The 19,957-nt window shown below is 33.0% G+C and overlaps 1 protein-coding gene across 1 annotated transcript in view; it reads left to right on the top strand.

The window, feature by feature from the left end:
* EYS (eyes shut homolog) overlaps positions 1–19,957 on the top strand; it is a 1,562,674-nt gene that overhangs the window by 583,288 nt on the left and 959,429 nt on the right. Inside the window, 1 exon segment of the mRNA XM_071219700.1 lies at positions 974–1,095. Coding sequence (XP_071075801.1) covers positions 974–1,095 — 122 coding nt within the window.

Raw genomic sequence — 19,957 nt, 5'->3', positions numbered from 1 at the left:
GTAGCCTCATTAAAAAAGGTAAAAAGAATCAGATGAAATTAATGTTAAAGTGTTTTGTTTAACTCTTTATTATCATTACAACATGCAAGTAATAAATTAGTGAGACACTTTACACTTTTTTCATACTAAATCTTCAAAATTCAATCTGCATTTTATACTTGCAGCGCATCTCAACTGTAACCATCCCATATCAATACTGGATAGCCACGCGGAGCTACTGGCTACTGTATTAACAGTGAAGATCAAGATCATGGTTGATTTTAATATTGTGCATAATGCTAAATCTAGAGTCTCTAAATGTAAGAGTCCAAATGCTACTGTCTTGACAAAGACCAGTATTCTTCAAAAACTTTTTAATATATGTTATTACCCAATAAGAATTTGAGGGGTTTTTTTTGTTCATTTGTGTGTTTGTTTACCCAATTCTAGAAAAGCAAAATTTCACTCATAGTATTTTGAATATTGTTATAGGTCAACTCTATGCTTTAGAAAAATAACATGGGAAGTTTTACAATTTCGATCACTCAATAGCACTGCACGTGCCTAGGTTAACTTTTCGCCGCAGAGCTTGCAGAGGCTCCTTTGCTGCCGGCGCGCCTGCAAGCTTGTGCGCTAGAGGCTCAATTGCACAAGTGCTTCAATTCCAATTACTGCCGTCGCGTTGCTGACGCACTGTTTTCCTTATCAGATATTTAGCAAAGCCAAGAGTTCTGCGCTTTGACCATAATTCATAAATATTTTAATATCTTATGTAGACTTTATTGATAAGCTACAAATTTTTATTGGATTATATGCCATTTACACAGTTTTTAAACTGTAGTAAAAGTAACGTGAGAGAAGTATTGGCATTCTATAAAAATTTCAGAAAGTATAAATTGACTGGGTGATCGAAATAGTCTGGAGAAATATCTGGATTTTAGACTTAATAGTAAAAATTACCTAAGGTTATATAACGTTTATATTATTCCCTTAGAGCTACCAGTGCACGTGCCCATCCGGCAGGGGAGGAAATTTTTGTGAACAAGAATCCAATGACTGCAAAATGAATCCTTGTGAGAACAATTCCACCTGTACTGACCTTTACAATAGCTACCGGTGAGTAATGTATTTATCACTTTTTTCGTGAAATTACTTGGGGTGTTCAATGTCCTTGAGTTGCTTCCAGATACTATTTTTACTTTACATCCATTTAATTAAAATAACTGTTACAAGATGAAAAGCCATTTTCTGACCCTATGGTGTCACTTTCATTTGAAATTTACATACACCGAAGTCCAAATGTCAGGTCACAACAGGAATAAACACATTAAAACAGAGAGTAAAATTGTGGTTACCAGAGGCAGGATGTTGGGGGCATAGGAAAGATGTTGTGTAAGGGCACAAGCTTGCAAATAGTAGATAAATAAGTCCTAGAGATCTAATGTACAGTATAGCAAATATAGACAATAATATTGTATTATAATCATCCAACTTGTTAAGAGACTAGGTCTGAATTATTCTTGGCACACAAAATAAATTATTATTATTATTATGTGACATGATAGAAGGGCTAACTATGTTACAATGTTAAACATGTTACAATATATAAATGTATCAAATAAATATGTTGTACAACAAATTTATACGTTATTAAATATATATTTAAAACATTAAATATGTCTCGAATAATAAAGAAACACATTTTAATTTGTAAACACAATTTCCAGATGTGGCACATGTGAAAAGTGTAGTTTGCTTCTTCAGAACATGTTTTGGAGTCTCAGCCTTGTTTTAGTCCATCCCACCCATGCTAAACGAGTACGACAATATGACTCCTTAGTGGGTCCATATAATTTAAACTTTCAGTTTGTTACTTAGAGATTATAATGAGGTTGTATTGCTTTAGTCAAGTTCCTGATACATTTTACAACATAGATAACCCACATTTTCATATTAAATTACATTAGGTTTTAGGTTATAAGTTTAAAGAAACTCTAAATATATATTTGGGGTAGCTATTGATATTTCAAAGTTTAATAACCAAATATATATTGGTTAAATTATTCTTTGACTTGTTTAGTATATACAGTGTCTCTCAAAGGGATGCAAAACCAGGTGTATTGCCACAGGAATGCAATAGAATCTTGTCATAGAGCAGATTAAATGAATACAAATATACATAGATGATTTTAGAGACAAATCAAAGCGATTTAAAGATATCTTCCAAAAAACTCATAAACTTTCTCTTGCCTTGTGATTACCATTGAGAATTCTAGATCATCTGAAGCATGTAACAGGTTTTACAAATGTTTCTCACTTTTGGTGACTGAAATGGGATTTAAGACCCAGACTAGTAACATAATAGTTTTCAGTTTATTTCATTAAAGAATAATTCTGAAAAAGCTGACAATATTCAGATTGACATTTCAATGACAGGAAGAACAAATGAAAAACCTTGGTAATATAAAGAAATCTCACAATGCTAAGAGTTAGTATTAGTTTAAAATACACAAAACAAAAACACAGCTTTTTTGTGTGATATTGACATACTGATGTATCACAAATTAATATTAACTGCTCATCTATGCAGTAAGAGAAAAAATCAACATTTGTTGGGCTAGGAGAAAAAGCTTCAAAGATATCTGTGTTTATTTTATTTTCCCTAACTAACTTCATTAATTTTAAATTACAATATAAAATATGAATTTCCCAGTTAATTGTCAGAGGCTCTGATACACTCATTTTAATATTCAGCTGTTTCTTAATGACTAAGAGTAATTCATTTTTGCATTTCGGTGTATGTGTGTACTCACACTGCCAATCACCGCCAGACAAACATCAGCAGCAGCACACCTTTAGTTGTACAAACTGGGTTTATAATTCACTATCGAGAGGAAGACGCACACTCTGAATGCGTGGGGCATCTCGGTAAAAGGGTGCTGGAAAGAAATGAGAGGTTCGAGTTCATGACCTATAATTTGAGGGTGGGTTTAAGAAAGTGGGACCTGGGCTTAGATAAGATATTGTCAGGAAGTGAAAAGAATTCTATGATTGTGTTCGTAACAAATCTTATCTAGAAGAATAGAAGACTAGGCAGAAGTGAAAGCCAAACTTTTTAAAGAAGTAGCAATCATTTATACTAGCCATGATTGGTGAGTGTTTGTGGTATAAGGCTCATGTTTTTGTCATATTCAGATATGATTATAGGGTAGACATGTTTTCATTATGATTCATCAGGATTGCAGAATAACCCTGTCTCACATTGATAATCTGTGAAGTTGTTTGCTGAAATGTTCAACAGAGCACCAAGTCCTAGATGTAAACCTAGCTTTCAGTGCCTGGATAGCACTTGGATGTCCTGGATGTCAGTTGCTGTTCTTTCCTAAAATACAATGTCTCATATATATATATACATATATATATATATATATACACACACACACACATACACACACATATATATGAGACATTGTATATATATGTATTGAGACATATATATGTCTCAATATATATATAGTATATATTATATATATTATATATATATAAAATGTTTAGTTGTGTATTTATGTGACATGTGTCACTATTGTTTGCACACCTATTTGTCTAAAATATCTTAGTCTCATTATGTATATCAGAGTATGCAAATATTAATTTATCTAATATGACAGTACTTATATTTATATAAATGTATTGCTATTTACTATATAAATCTTAAGGTTATAAAAAAACAAGCAAAGATATCTATAAGACTTAATTATAATATACTTTAATATTCATGAGACATAATTATTCTTTCTAGGTAACTCTGACATCACTAATCATGATCTGTTAATGACAAATTTATAAATGTATCAGAAGACTTTGCCACTTAAATTAACACAAACTGTCTTAATCACTTTATTATTCCTCAGATTTTTGATAAATTACTGATTGTATTTCCAAGAAATTAAGTATTGAATTTCTTACAGCTATAAAAATAGAAGCCTAGTTGAAATAGACTTTTTGATTGTGTTTTTTTGTGATTTTATAGATAATGCATTAATATAAGTGTTATATTAACATTGACTTTACTTAATTGTAAAGAGAGAATTAACTAAATAATCAATGAGGTGATAATAATTTATATATTGCATGTGTTGTATACAAAAATGATGAATCATTATTTAGGAATTTCCTTACCAAATTATCTTCTTTATAACTATTGAGATAAAATTTGCATGTTATATAAATTTATTTTTAAAGAGTACATTTCAGGGGTTTTTAATAGATTCACAGAGAAGTGAAACCATTACCACTATCTTATTTTCGAACATGTTCACCACCCCGACAGAAACCCATACCCATTCGCAGTTCCTCCCATTTCCCCTTCACACAGACCTGGAAACCATCCTTACGGTTTGCCTATCCTGGGCATTTTGTATAAACAGAACTACACAACATGTGGTCTTTTGTGACTGGCTTATTCCACTCAGTGTGTTCAAGGTCTTTGTTGTAACAAGTATTAATACTTCATTTCTTTTTATGGCCAGATCATATTACATTGTATGATTATAATGCACTTGTTTACATGTTCTTCAGTTGATAGACATTTAGATTGTTCCTCCTTTTCTTACTTTTATGAATAATGCTACTGTAAATATGCATGTACAGATATACCTATGGACATACATTTCTAGTTCTTTTGTGTGTATAAATAGTAGTGGAATTGATGGATCACATGGTAATTCTACATTTAAGGAACTTTCTAACTCTTTTCCTAAGTGGATGCACTATTTTGCAATTTCACCAGTAATGTATGAGGGTTTTTTTTCTCTACACACTTGTCAATACTTATTGATGCCTTTTTATTGCAGCTGTCACAGTTAGTGTGATGTTAACCATCTTCCTATGTACCATTGGAAAATGAGCTCCTTCACTATCTGTGTGTATTCTTTGAGGAAATCTATCTTTAAGTTTTTCTCATCACAGATTGGGTTATTTGTATTTTAATTATTGAGTTGTAAGAATTTCTTTACATGTTTTGGAGACAGGTTGATTATAAGATATGATTTGCAAAGATTTTCTCATTCTGTGGGTTAAGTGTTCACTTTCTTGATGGTGCCCTTTGAAGCACAATTTTAGCTTTGATGAAGATCAGTTGATCTGTAGTGTTTGTTTTTTGGCACTACTGTGTTTGATGTCATATCCAACAAACTATTGCTTCATCCAGGCTGCAAGGCTCCAACTTCATTTATTTACATGTAGATATCATTTTGTTCCAGCATCATTTCCTAAAAAAATAATTCTTTCCATATTAACTTATCTTGGCACCCTTAAAATCATTTGAACAGAAATGTATGAGATTGTTTCTGGACTCTCAATTTTATTCCATTGATATGTCTATCCTTATTTAAATACCACTCTCTGTTATTATAGCTTTTAGTAATTTTGAAATTAGGAAGTATGTCCTAAGTTTTGGGTTTTTTTTAATTTTAAGATTGTTTAGTCTCTGCTGATACCCTTGTATTTCTCTCTAAATTTCAATATAAGCTCGTTAATTTCCACAAAAGGAGGTAACTTGGATTCAGATAGAGATTGCCTTCAATCTGGAGATAAATTTGGAAAATATTTCCATGTTAATAATGAGTTTTTCAATACCTGTTCATGAAATGCCTTTCTATTTATTTATGACTTTAATTTTTTTAATCATGTTAATAGTTTTTAATGTATAAGTATTGCTTTCTTGTTAAATGTATTCTTAAGAATTTGATTCATTTTGATGTTAATTATGAGCAGAATTTTCTATTAATTCCATTTTGGGATTTTCCCCTAATGTGTAGAAATAGTACTGATCTTTTATATATTGATCATGTATTCTGCAATCTTGGTACACTCATTTATTAGTTATAATTTTTTTAATTCCTTAGGATATTCTTTTTTATTAAATTTATTGGGGTAATATTGATTAATTAAATTATATAGGTTTCAAGAGTATGATTCTATAATACATTATCTATTTCATTGTGTGCTTGCTACCCAAAGTCACATCTCCTTCCATCACTATATATTTGACCTCCTTTACCATTGTATGTGTTTTGCTCCTTTGTTGCAGATTATTTGTCCACACATGTATACTTTATTTCTGGGTTCTCAATTCTGTTCTATTAGTTAATGTCTTTTCTGCCAATACCATGATGTTTTGATTTTTGTCACTTTTCAGTATAATTTGAAGTCAAGTAGTATCCTTTATTTTGTTAAAGTGGTATATCACAGTGATCAAATTGTGTATGTTGAATCATTCCTTTGTCCTGGAATGAATCCCAGTTAATTGTGATGTATTATCTTTTTAATGCATTATTGTATTAGATATGCTAATATTTTGTTAAGGACTTTTTCATTTGTATTCACCAGAGATATTGGTTGTAATTTTATTTCTTTTTGTTATCCTTGCTAGATTTTGATATCAGGGTAATGTTGGCCTCACAAAATATGTTAGGAAGTATTTATTTTTCTTCATTTTTTGGAAGTATTTGAGAAGGATGGGTATTAAATCTTCTTTGAATTCTGTATAAAGCCATCTGGTTTACTTTTTGGGAGTTTTTTGAGGTTGTTTTATTTTATTTTATTTTTTAAAATAAAATAAAATAAAGAGCACATTTTTTAAAAGATTTTATTTATTTTTTATTTTTTTATGAAGAGGGGAAGGGAGGAAGAAAGAGAGGGAGAGAAATATCAATGTGTGGTTGCCTCTCACATACCCCCTACCGGAGACCTGGCCTGCCACCCAGGCATGTGCCCTGACTGGGAATCAAACAGGTGACTCTTTGGTTCACAGGCTGGCATTAAGTCCACTGAGCCACAGCAGCCAGGTCTCAGGTTGTTTTAATTTCCTCACTGTTGATTAGTTTATTTAGATTTTGTAGTCTTTCATGATTTATTCTAGGAAAGATATATTTCTAAGAACATGTCCATTTCTTCTAGGTTATTGAATTTAGTGCCATATTATTATATCTGATTTAATAATTTTTGTCAAGTAACTCCCATACCCAGGCTTCTTCAGGGACAGTTTTAATTTTTGCATTTATTCTGGTGTGTGGACCATAATTTTCTGTTTTTATATGATGTATTTTTTATGAACAGTTGATCTTTTAAATAATGTAATGTGGCAAATCTGGAAATCAGAACCTGCTACTTTCCAGTTGTTACTGTTTTTGTTTGTTTGTTTGTCTAGTGACTTCCCTGGAGTACTGGGATAGTTCTATAAATTATATATATATATATATTTTGTTGTTGTTGTTGTTGTTGTTGTTGTTGTTGTTAAGTATGGCTATTGTAGTCTCTGCTTGGCTACCCTAGTTGTCAGCTAATGATTTAACAGATATTTTCTTAATTTCCTTTAACAAATAAATTTCCAGCTTCCTCTCAGGGAGTAATTTGTCTGTGTGTAGGAATGTATTTGACACTCAGCCAGGCAGGCAGGTTATAACTTTGTCTTCCTCTTTATTGCCTGATTACACTGAGCCTCAGGTTCAGTCAGACAGAAGAAATTATGTTCTTTCCACGTCTTTCTTAGACCTGTGATTTTGTGTTTTGCCTAGTTTCCCAGGAATATTTTTATCTTTTCTAAGATCTCTATGAACATTTCATTCCCAGTTTTCACCTTGAATCATATTAATTGGTCTCTTGTTAACCTCAACTGGACTTGTCACCTCAAGCAGCTGCGAGGTTAAGCAATTGCCTCTGATTGTTTGAGTTAGGTCAAATACAGTCAATTCCTGAGAATGGAACTTCTCAGAGAGCTGCTAGACCAATGAAATAGTGACATTCCCAGGGAAAAATCTTTTCTATGAGCTCTAAACCTGAACTGCCCCCTCAGTGGCTGCAAGGCTGCTGGTTTTACAAATGCCGTCATTGCAATGCTGTTGTTTTCATGGCTATCACAGAGCTAGGGAGAGGAAGATGAGGATATAGCAAGTTGAACCACCGCCAAACTGACTATGCATATGAGATTCAGCCATTTTTTCTGGAATAAAATCTCAGATTTTTGCAAGCCTTTAGTTGATTCCCAGAGTTCTGAAAAAGTTAATTTTGACTATGTTTGCCAGTGTTCTTTTTTTTTTATTTCATTTGTGGATTTTTTATTGAAGTATAATTGATTTATAACATTATATTAGTTTCAGGTATATAACAGTGATTTGATATTTACATACATTATGAAGTGATCTCTACACTGTTGTTATTGTCACTGTTGTTTTTTTAATAGAACAGTAGATTTTTAGAAGCCTTTTCTTCATTACTGAAGTGACTATATCAAATTATACTTTATATTATTACTTATAAGAGAGAGAGCAAGAAAGACAGAGTGGGCAAGAATGAGAGAGAAAGCACGGGCTCTAGAGTCAGAATGTCTGTATATACAATATAAAATTTGACTAAATCCCTAAGCTTCCAGTTTCTTTATCCAGAAAGTAAGAATAATATTAGATATATCTCATAGCATTATGATGATAATTAAATAAACGTCTGCACACAAAGTATTTAGCTCCTTTTTTGATATATAGTAAACTCTAAATATCACTCATTTTTATTTTTAATTTTAAAAAATTTTTCTTTTAATGCAGTTGACATTCAGTGTTATTTTGTATTGGTTTCAGGTGTACAATATTGTGGTTAGACAGTCATATACTTTAGAAAGTGTTCTCCCCTATATTTCAAGCACAAACCTGGCCCCATACCCAGTTATTACAATATTTTTTACTGTATTTCCTATGCTTTGCTTTTACATCCCTCTGACTGTTCTATAACTACCAATTTGTACTTCTTAATACCTTTGCCTTTTCACCCAGACCCCAACACCCCTCTTCCCTGGCAACCGTCAATCTGTTTTCTGTATCTATGAGTCTGTTTCCTAAATATCACTAGATTTTATTATTTCCAACATCTATCTTGTTTTCAAAAGTATATGTAAAATAAGACTGGAGTAGTATCTTACAAAAGATGAACACGTGGAATGATGTAGACAACTCATCCTATTCTGTATATTTACAAGTACAGCAAATGAAGAACACTAAAAATAAATTACTTTATTCTTTTTAATTAAATAACATTTTACTGATTAACTTTTAGGGCTCTCTAAAGCTTTCCCACCAATTTCCACTGGCCAAAAATTTCAGGCTTCTCAGTAAAGGATCCAATGAATTCTTATTTCATTTTGTGAACAGTCTGTCTAAAGAAAACTTATCAAAAATTGCAAAGAAAAGTCTTGACTTTCATACCATTTGAGGGTATTCACATTATATACCACAATGAATTCTTGATATAGCATATTTTAATATGTTCAATGAGGATTGCATTTTACTGACCATATGCCTACATTCTTTGAGAAGAAAAATGTAGGGAAAATGAATATTTTTGCTGGAACATCAAGTCTCTTAAGGTGATCTGTGTGTCCTAACTTACTGAACTACCTATATGTGCTCATCTCTAAACTCATTCTTAAGCTACTGGAGTTAACATAGTTTAGTGTTTACACAGTTTCAAGGCATTAAAAAGCAAATTAGACTAGGGCTGTAATTTGAATGCTGACTGCAACCTGCCTTCTGCTATCCCTGGCACGGTTTAGAATTTAACTGCCTTCTTTATTTCTGGTTTTTCTTCCCCCAAAGCAGAGTCAACAGCTTCAGCTACAGATGGGGCACTGTATGGCAGTTAAAGGGCCCAGATGCCACACTCGGGAGCATGTTTTGCCAGTAGCATCTGACTCCTCTGCAGCCTGTGTAATTGGCATCCGTGTGGATGCTTTGGCTTCCTTTTCTTAAGGGACACCACAAAGCACAGTTTCAGACAGCATGGCCGTGTGCCCTCAGCTGACCATATGAATTTTGTTTCTTTTCCTCAGTTTCTAATTTATGCAAAGTTGTCTTAGATGCCTTAAATGATGAAAAATTATACATTAGGACTCTTTATGCTCCTTCTAAGGATGATTTAAAAATTTTAATGGCTGTAACTGACAAAAGTTTCAAATTTAATGAGTATAAGTGAAAAAAATCTATTTTATCTAAGTGTGTTTTCACATATTGAATGAAAACCATGAAATTCTCGTGTATTATAGGGTATTCTATTTTTTTACATTTTGTTTTGCTTATTTGATGCATGGAGCCCAAAATGCCCAAAATGGTAATAATAAAAGTAAAATAGTGCTAATATAAAAGGAAATCATTGCAGAATTATAACCCAGGGAACACAATCTATGCTACAATATTCACCTTTAGCAAATAAAAGATTTTATCCTTTATGAACCCCCGAGTTCTGACCAACATCCATGTCATTACATGGAGCTTTTGCTTCCCCTTTGGGTGGCTACATCATACGTTATTTTACAGGTATAATATAATGACACTTAGGCAATTTTTAGTATTTTATATAATTATAAACTATTATTTTGGAAAAATTAATTATATGTGCTTCTTTACATGCATATGGCTGTACATTTATGCAATAAATTCCTAGAAGTGACATTGATGGATCACAGTATGTCCACATCCAAGATTTGGACAGATTTTATCAAATTATCTTTTGGACAGCTTTAATATTACATTCGCAGAAGTTAGTAATGAGACTATTTATACCAAACACTTCTAGTTTATATCATTTTGTGCTAGGACAAAAATTTCTTAGTGAGGCTTTATATATGCGAGTCCAAAACTCGACCACCAACTTACACCATATATAAAAATAAACTCAAGATGGATAAGAGACTTAAATATAAGCCATGACACCATAAAAGTCCTAGAGGAGAACATAGGGAGGAAAATCTCAGATATTCCACACAGCAATATTTTCACTGATATGTCCCCTAGAGCAAGGGACATAAAGGAAAGAATAAACAAATGGGACTCCATCAAAATCAAAAGCTTCTTCATGGCCAAAGAAAACATCAGTAAAATGAAAAGGGAACCCACCATATGGGAAAATATATTTGCCAATGATACAGGGTTTGATCTCCAAAATATTTAAAGAACTCTCACAACTCCACTCCAGGAAGACAAACAATCCAATTAAAAAATGGGCAAAGGAACTGAACAGACACTTCTCCAAGGAGGACATAGAGAGGGCCCAGAAACATATGAAAAGATACTCAGCATCACTAGCCATCAGAGAGATGCAAATTACAGCCACAATGAGATACCACCTCACACGGGTCAGAATAGCCATCAGAAACAAATCAACAAACAAGTGCTGGCGAAGTTGTGGAAAAAAGGGAGCCCTAGTATACTGTTGGTGGGAATTCAAACTGGTGCAGCCACTGTGGAAAACAATATGGAATTTCCTCAAAAAGACTCTAATTATTTTTTATTAAAATATGAGAAAATGGTAAAAAATAGTTGCACAAAAAGGAAGGGATGTAAATGTGAATGTTTATTTAATGAAACCTGTATTTCACTTTTCTGAACTTATTATCAACCCAAGTTACATGGTTTTATTTTTTAAAAATTATATCATAATCAAGAACACAAAACCCCTGCAATTTTCTCATTTTTATAATTAGCCTATTTTCTCTTACTTTTTCCTTTTTGGGGTTGAAGTAGGTCAATATCTTAAGAGAGACAGCCTCTTCAGAAGTCAGCAATTTTTCTTAAGCTTTTTTTCCATACAATAAAACATGAAGGAAGATCTTCTATATACATTTAGGGGAGTTTCGGCAATTGAATTCGCGCATTAACTACTACCACAATCAAGATATACAGTACATCCAGTGCTACAGAAAACTTCCTGGAGCCCCTTCATAGAAATCACAATTCATGAAAGCCCTATCATAGAAAATCATTACAAATAAAGTTTTTGGGGGAGTATACCTTTCTTCTTTTTCAAAAGTTTTAAACATTATATTTATACTTAATATTTTTCTGAACAAGACTGTATCCATAGTTTGAAGGCACTTGAAGTATTTTGAGAGGTTAAATAAGATTCTTAACAAAGAAATAGTTTGGATTTCCCTCACGTAAAATACACCAGGATTCCAAATATTTCCTTATTTCCCTTTGCACTGCGCTGGAGGTTAGGAGCACACAGTGCTACGGCAGGTCGTTAACCCTTCCTCACTCTGTGGGATGACTGAGAATACAGCCATTGTTTTAGCCTTTGCAATAAACTTAGAATGAACATTCATATCAATGGCTCTCAAAATATTTTTCAATTGAAAATTAATTTAGAAGGAAAAAGAAACTCCTGGGTTTTTTTTGACGGATTACGTAATACCAGACCTAGTACTGTTGTTCTTTCAATGTTTCAGATGCACCAGAGGGTTTTGTGTTTTGTTTTGTTTTGGATGTTTTTGCTGTTCTTTGCCTGGAATACTACTTACCTAAGACTTGGATATCAGCTTAAAGGGGCCTAGAAGAAACCTCTTTTAGGACCCAATTCACCATCCCTTATGTATTTCTGTTATCTAGACTTGTAATTGCAGTTGTGTTTTAGTGGTTTATTTTAGGTTAGTTTCCTTTGCAGGACTTATGCAAAGGTGCTCTGTTTTATCAGGAAGCTACTGGACATCAATCGTCCTGCATGCTTCAGGGCACCTGACAAAGTTTTGTTGCGTAAAGAAATCAATTACTCTTCATTCTGTTAATATTATAATGAAGATGTGCGTATACCTATCCATTTAAAAAATAGGTTGAATTTTTTTGACAACTACCAAATATTGTCCTGATTGTCACAAACTTGCTTACTTTTAGAATGCTGTTAGACCTTTTTCTTATTATTTTCAATCAACGAATTCCTCCCTGGCTCCAAATTTTAAAGTCACATACATATTATTCTTTATTTCATTTAAATGGACTTGATGCCAGTTATTTTCTTTTAGAGAAACAAATCCTTAAAAAGAAACAATTGTTCTTGCCTAGCCCTTCTTCACTATTAAAATCAAGTTGAAGTTGCTTTGCTCAGGATCTGTAGTTTTTCTCCCTTGTGTTGAGAATTCAGCATTCTTTCTGCTAATTTGCATCTTCTGCTTCTGCTTCAGTCTTTCTTATTGAAATGTATTCTGGGTGGATTGTTTATTTCTTCTCTGGTTTCATTCAACCTTAGGTCTTCTCTTGTCAATAAACTTTCATTGATCTGGGTTCAAATTCGAAACCTAACATTTTTTAAAATACTTTTTAGTATAGATTATTTTTAAATAGTCTTTTTGTGTATAAAAAAATTGTGCAGAAAATACAAATTGTTCCCATATAACTGCCTTTCTTCTTCACATACATAGTTTCTCCAGTTATTAAACAAATTCATTAATATCACATCTCCTAAAATTAACATTTTATATTAGTTACATTCATTATAATTGAATCAATACATTATTACTAGTTATAGTTCATAGGTTACATTAGACTCCATTCTTTGTCTAACGTAAGACAAAGGCATAATTTTGTGCATTCACCATTTTACAGAACAAGTTACACTGCCCTAAAAATGCTCTGTGCCCATCTGTCCATATTCCCCTCTCCTTAGCCCTTGGCAACTATGAGAATGTCTCACAGATAGGAGCATATAGCATGCAGTTTTTTCAGACTGGCTTCTTCATTTAGTGATATGCATTTGTTTCCTCTGCTTTTTTGTGGTGTGATAGCTCATTTACTTTTATTGCTAAGACTCAATTGTATAGTTATGCCACAGGTGATTTTGAAGGACAGCTTGGTTGATTCTAAATATAAATAGGCTTCTGTAAAGGTCCATGTACAGTTTTTCTGGTGTGTGTGTACCTAGGTTTTCAACTCATTTTTGCTAATATCTAGGAGAGTGGTTGCTGAATATCATGGTAAGCCTATGAAAGTTTAGCTTTGTAAGAAACTGCCAGATATTCTTCCAAAGTGAGAATACCATTTCACATTTCTACCAGCAATGAATAAAAGTTCTGTTGCCAAAATCCCCACCAGCATTAGGCTTTGTCAGCATTTTGAATTTTCGTCATTCTAGTGAGTCTGTGTTTTATTTGGAATTCCCAGTGGTATGTGATGTTGAGCATCATTTCACATGTGTATCTGTCATTTGTATCTTATTTTTTATTTTTAATGTATTTTATTGATTATGCTATTACAGCTGTTCCATTATCCCCTTCATTTCCTTTCACCATGTACCCCCCTCCCACCAACATTCCCCCATCTCAGTTCATGTCCATGGGTCATAAATACAAGTTCTTTGGCTTTTCCATTTCACCTACTATTCTTAATCTCCCCCTGTCTATTTCGTATCTACCATTTATGCTTCTTATTCCCTGTACCTTTGCCCTCATTCTCCCTCCTTCCCCTCCCCACTGATAACCCTCCATGTGATCTCCATTTCTGTGACTCTGTTCCTGTTCTAGTTATTTGCTTAGTTCATTTTTGTTTTCGTTCTTTTAGGTTTGATTGTTGATAGTTGTGAGTTTGTTGTCATTTTACTGTTCATATTTTTATCTTATTTTTCTCAGATAAGTCCCTTTAACATTTTATATAATAAGGGCTTGGTGACAATGAACTCCTTTAACTTGACATTTGTATATCTTATTTGATGAAGTATCTGTTGAAATATTTGTACATTTTTATATTGAGTTGTTTGTTGAGTTTTAAGCACTCTTTGTGTACTTTGGAAACATCAGATATATGTTTTGCAACGATTTTTCTCTCAATTGGTGCTTTGTCTTTTTATAGTAAATAGTATCCTTTTCAGGGCAGAAGTTTTTAGTTTTAACCAAGCCCAGTTTATAAATGTTTTCTTTTATGAATCACACTTGCGGTGTTTTTATCTAAAAGGTCATTGCCAAATCCAATAAAGATTACCTTGATTTTCTCCAATGGATCTCCTGGCAGTTGTAGAGTTTTGCATTTTACATTTAAACCTATGAACCATTTTGAACCCTGTTTATTTTTTGTTTTGTTTGTTTATTTGCCTGTGTTCTTGAGCGACTTGGAGTCTTCTCTGAGGAGCAGTCTCACTAGCTTTAAATTAAGAAGAGTGGTCCTTATTTTTCAGTCTTGTTGAAGTGATATGGTTCCTAGTACAGTGTTTTGCATGTAGGAATTCACAAATATTTATTTTCTCTACTCCACATTCCCATACACAATTTTATCCCTGCAAATTTTCAAAAACCCTTCTTTTTCCTTAGAACTTAGCCAAATTTAGGGAGATACAGAACTCTCTAGGAGTGGGATTTTTACTACCCCTTGTCAGCAGAACATAGTTTATCTGTAGATGTTATTTGCCTAGTTACTGTCACAAGTGCTGGAATCACTTGCTAATGCTAATATAGTAACACGTCATAATGTCAACATTCATCAAGATTCACTTTGGCAGACATTAGAAGAAAGTAGTTTTTCTTAAAGATACCAAAGAAAAAATTGTCAATGGTTTTATATATCTTGAGATATTTATAAGAAAACAAATGCAAAGGCATGCAAGAAGATATGCATAACATTTTAAGTTAATAGAGGCCACATATGATGACATTTAACATTTTAAACCCTCACCCCCCCAAAAAAAAAACCTGAGGATTTTTAAAAAATACACATATAGGTAAATTTGGAAGAAATATTTGGAAATAATAAAGCAAAATTCAAGGTAGTGCGTAGTTCTTTCTGAAGGAATAATAAAAAAATATATGGGCAGGGATTCATTAAAAATTTTAAGTAATTTAGGAATAACATTTCTTCTTTTTCTAATTCATTTATTTATTTTAAAATAAAGTTTTCAATGACAGCCATTATTCAATATTAGTTTTAGATATATAGCCTAGTGGTTGGACATTTATATAACTGAGGAAGTGATTCCCCAGACAAGGTTCACACCCATTTGACACCATACATAGTTATTACATTATTGACTATGTTTCCTAAGCTGTAGGTTACATCCCCATGATCATTTTGTAGCTGACAATTTGTACTTCTTAATCTCTTCACTTTTTCTCCCAGCTCCCTAACACCCCCTCATCTGGCAAACGTCATTTTATTCTTTCTATTTATGAATTTGCTTCTGTTTTGCTTCTTTGTTTTGTTTTTTAGACTCAACATATAAGAAAAATCATATGTTATTTGTCTTTCTCTGTCTGACTGACTTTACTTAGCACAACGACCTATAGGTCCATCCATGCTGTTGCAAATGGTAAGATTTTGTCCTTTTTATGGCTGAGCAGTACTCCATTGTATATATGTACCACAGGCCTTCTATATCCATATATCTTTTGATTGGAGACTTTAATGCATTTACATTTCAAGTAATTATTGATAGGCATGTAGTTATTGCCATCTTATTATTTTTTCCTAATTGTTTTTGTAGTTCTATATATTTTTTTCTTATTTTTTGCTCTGTCCTCTTGTATGTTGGTGGGTTTCTGTAGTGCTGTGCTTGGATTTCTTTGTATCACCCTTGTAGTGTTTTGTGGTTACCATGTGCTTCACATATACCAAGCTATGATTATAACAGTTTGTTTTAAGTTGGTGGTCACTTAAGTTAGAACACATTCTAAAATTACTACCATTTTTACTCACCCCTCCATGTTTACATTTTGTCTTTATTCTTTATTTATTTTGTTTGTGAATGCTTATACGTATCCCTTAATTTACTGTTGTAAAAAGAGGGGCCTTTAAGTTTGAAATCAATACAATAGGTAGACATAAAAAACATCCATAGACCATACTGCAGTCTATTTATGTCCAATCCTTTCTATTCACTTGAAATGTCTGAAATATGGGCACAAGTTTACAATCCTACATTTAATTTAGTTATTTTGTTTTTGCTTTATAACTGAGTAATAAAATGAATGAAAGTAAAAAATCAATTAGATTCATTTGATCAATATTATACATTATAACAACTTAAATTACTGCCTTAATTGTGCCATATCCTGTATGCTGAATGTACAAACGTGTCAATAAACTACTTCATGGTGGCAAAGTAACAGTAGCCACCTTGGCTTCACATGTATACCCCATGGCATCAAATAAAAGAGAGATGCATCACTTCCGGAGTCTGCCTAATTAATGTGAGAAAGGATGCTTCTTACAAGACCTCAGCAAGTGTCACAACTTTTTGATTGCATTGTATCAAATGCCCATGTTAAATCACTGCTGGTTAGTTTAGTCGTGGGTTCCTAAACAAGATACATCAGGAGACCAGTAAGCTTGGTTGTACACTGGAGCCATTTAGAAAATGTTAAAACCTATTTCCCACACTGAGATATTCAGATTTAATCTGTGGTGGATGCAATCTGAGCTTCAGGATTTTCAAAAGATAATAGGTGGTTCTAATATGTAGCTAAAGTTAAAATTCACTGTGTAAAAGCAATCAGACACACCTTTGGCATGGAGTATCGGCATAGATTAGCTTTCCATTCAGTGTGTGACATTGAGTGGAGAGTGTAGATACCTGAATAAATTAGTCATATGAAGAAACTGACAAGGGAGGATGGGTGCTGATATCCACACCACTTTCCTAGTTCGATATTATAGCATCTTTAATCTGAAATTAAAAATAAAAAGACTTTGGCATAGGAAAATCAGGTTATATATCTAGAGTTTAGGAGGTTATCAATGACTATAAATTTAATCCAATTTAATATTAAATTAGATTAAATTTGACTCTAAAATGTTTTATAATGCTTTACATATGAAAATAGGGAAAACAAGCAAACATTAAGAATTTCAATATATATATTCTATTAATAAAAACTTTAGATAAAATAAAAATGGAAAAATATAGTAAACTAAAATTGTCATTAGTGTTATAGAAACTCTTTATTGCTATTAAGATGATCACAATACCTGGTGTTGGAACAACTATTATCCTCTTTAAAATCTTTTCTTATTGTATTTTTCCATTACCATTTATCCCCCTTATACCTCCCTCTCCCCTGCAATCACCACACAAAATATGTAGGTCCTAAAAAACTTTTTAGCATAATAGTGGAGAATCTGGAGAAGCATTAATCTTATATCCTGCTTTAGAAGTAAGATGGCTAGAGGCAAAAATATTTTCCACCATTGTAGGTCCTCTGCATTCATAAGTTGATATTTTGCAAAGTTTCAGGATTTATGCAAAACCTATTCCAGGAGAAACCTGGCAGGCAGAAAGGGGGTTGTCTCTGGTGCAACAATGCTTTTCTTGCCAAAGAGAAGAGAGGCCAGAGAGGAAAGTGGGCACATCCACATCGAAACTTTGGTGGTGATGCCAAACTAAGCAGACACTAAGTTGATGGGATACTGTCATCAATATGAGGTGCTCTGCAAAGATAAAATGAAATGTATATTAATCGCACTTTCAGTAAATGACGTTAAAATGATTGAGCATCCACCAGGTGGACATGAGAAAATCCAAGGGAATATTCTCATCTTCTCTATGGGCAGATACCATGCTTGGACAGGTCTGTATCAATAAAAGATGAAACAGAAGAAATAAGAGAGAACCATGGACCGCTAACCCATGCTACAGAATACAAGGAGCCTTCAAAATGAAAACAAAAAGCAAGCCAATGTTTGAAAAAAAACCCTGCTTTGTTCTAAGGATATTACATGCTTTAAGTGAAAAAGTTACTGCTCCAGAATTATATTAAAAATACAATTTTCCAGTTCCCACTTTTCAGTACACCCATAGTTTATAATAATAGTCTTAATCAAAGTGTCCATTATATCCAGGGACTTCTCTAAATATTTTATAGGTAGTAGTTAATTTAGTTCTTTCTTGAGAAAATTCCTTTTAATGCCCCATATTTAGGAAACTGGCGCTCTAAGACATATCTTGCTCAAGTTTACACAGCTGCTATAAGGCACTTGAATCTAGAACACCTGACCCTCTGAGTACATGTATTTACTCTATATACCTTCCTGTGTCCTGTGCTTCCAAAGATTTTCTATATACATATAAGGAAGTGCATATATACAAACTTATAACACAGTAGAAATCAAGTTCATATATTATAGTTTATATGTTATATAATAGCATTTTGAAATGAGTCTTTTTCTAATCATTACATAAAAATATATCATTTATTTTAATTGTTTCTGATACTATAACCAGTGCCCCATTACTAACATTTATGCTCATTTTGAATTTTTGCTGTTATAAACAATGAAACTGAGAATTTCTAAGACATATGTTTGTGCTCTTGTGTGTATACATTTCTAGAAATAAAATAAAAGCATTTGGCACTCACTCATGGTGAATGCATTACAGGCTTAATTCCCCAGGACTCAACAACTCTGACATGAAAATTGGCATGCTGAAAGTTTACTGTGGAGTGCTTTTGAATTGTGTGCAGTGTTTTTGTATATCATTTATGTCACAATAAAGCTTTTGAAAAAGAAAAGGAAACATCTGTGGGAGAATTAAAGATGCTGAATGAGGCAGAAGGAGAAGATGAATTACAGTGGAGAGACAGTAGAAACCCCCCACTCCAACCGGCAGCTCTGGAGCAGGGGTGACCAGGCCAATGGTCTCGCACTGAAGAACAGGACTTACTCTCTGTGTCCCTGCTTCAACCAAGCATCGGGTGTGAGCTGTCCCAAGAAAAAGGAAGTGACTTGGAGTGAAGTGTCCCTCTCCAGCAGAGGTCAATTTTCATAGATATCAGCCACCAGCATTCCCAGGAATGGGGGGAATAAGGGTTTCAGTCCTAGGTTGAAAGCATCCGCTAGCACGTCTAGCTAATAATACAGTATTGTGCACTTTGAAATATATTGAGATATCTCATGTTAGTGTTCAACCACAACACGTACACATATACTCACACGTATATATGCACATATGCACAAGAACACAAGGACATTTTTGAAGGACATAAATATGTTTACTCACAGTGATGACATTACAGGTGTATTCACATGTCCAACTTTATCAATGTGTACTCATTAAAAGTGTGCAATCTTTTTGTATAAAGCAATTATATCTCTTAATATACTCCTTTATAAAGGCAAACAAATAAGTAAGTGAAACCATACCTCATCCCCTCAGATTCACTTGATTCTCCTAAGTTCTGTAA

This window comes from Desmodus rotundus, chromosome 11, assembly GCF_022682495.2.
Source record: "Desmodus rotundus isolate HL8 chromosome 11, HLdesRot8A.1, whole genome shotgun sequence".
In the NCBI taxonomy this organism is placed as follows: domain Eukaryota; kingdom Metazoa; phylum Chordata; class Mammalia; order Chiroptera; family Phyllostomidae; genus Desmodus; species Desmodus rotundus.
This window is presented reverse-complemented; position numbering and strand designations above follow the sequence as displayed.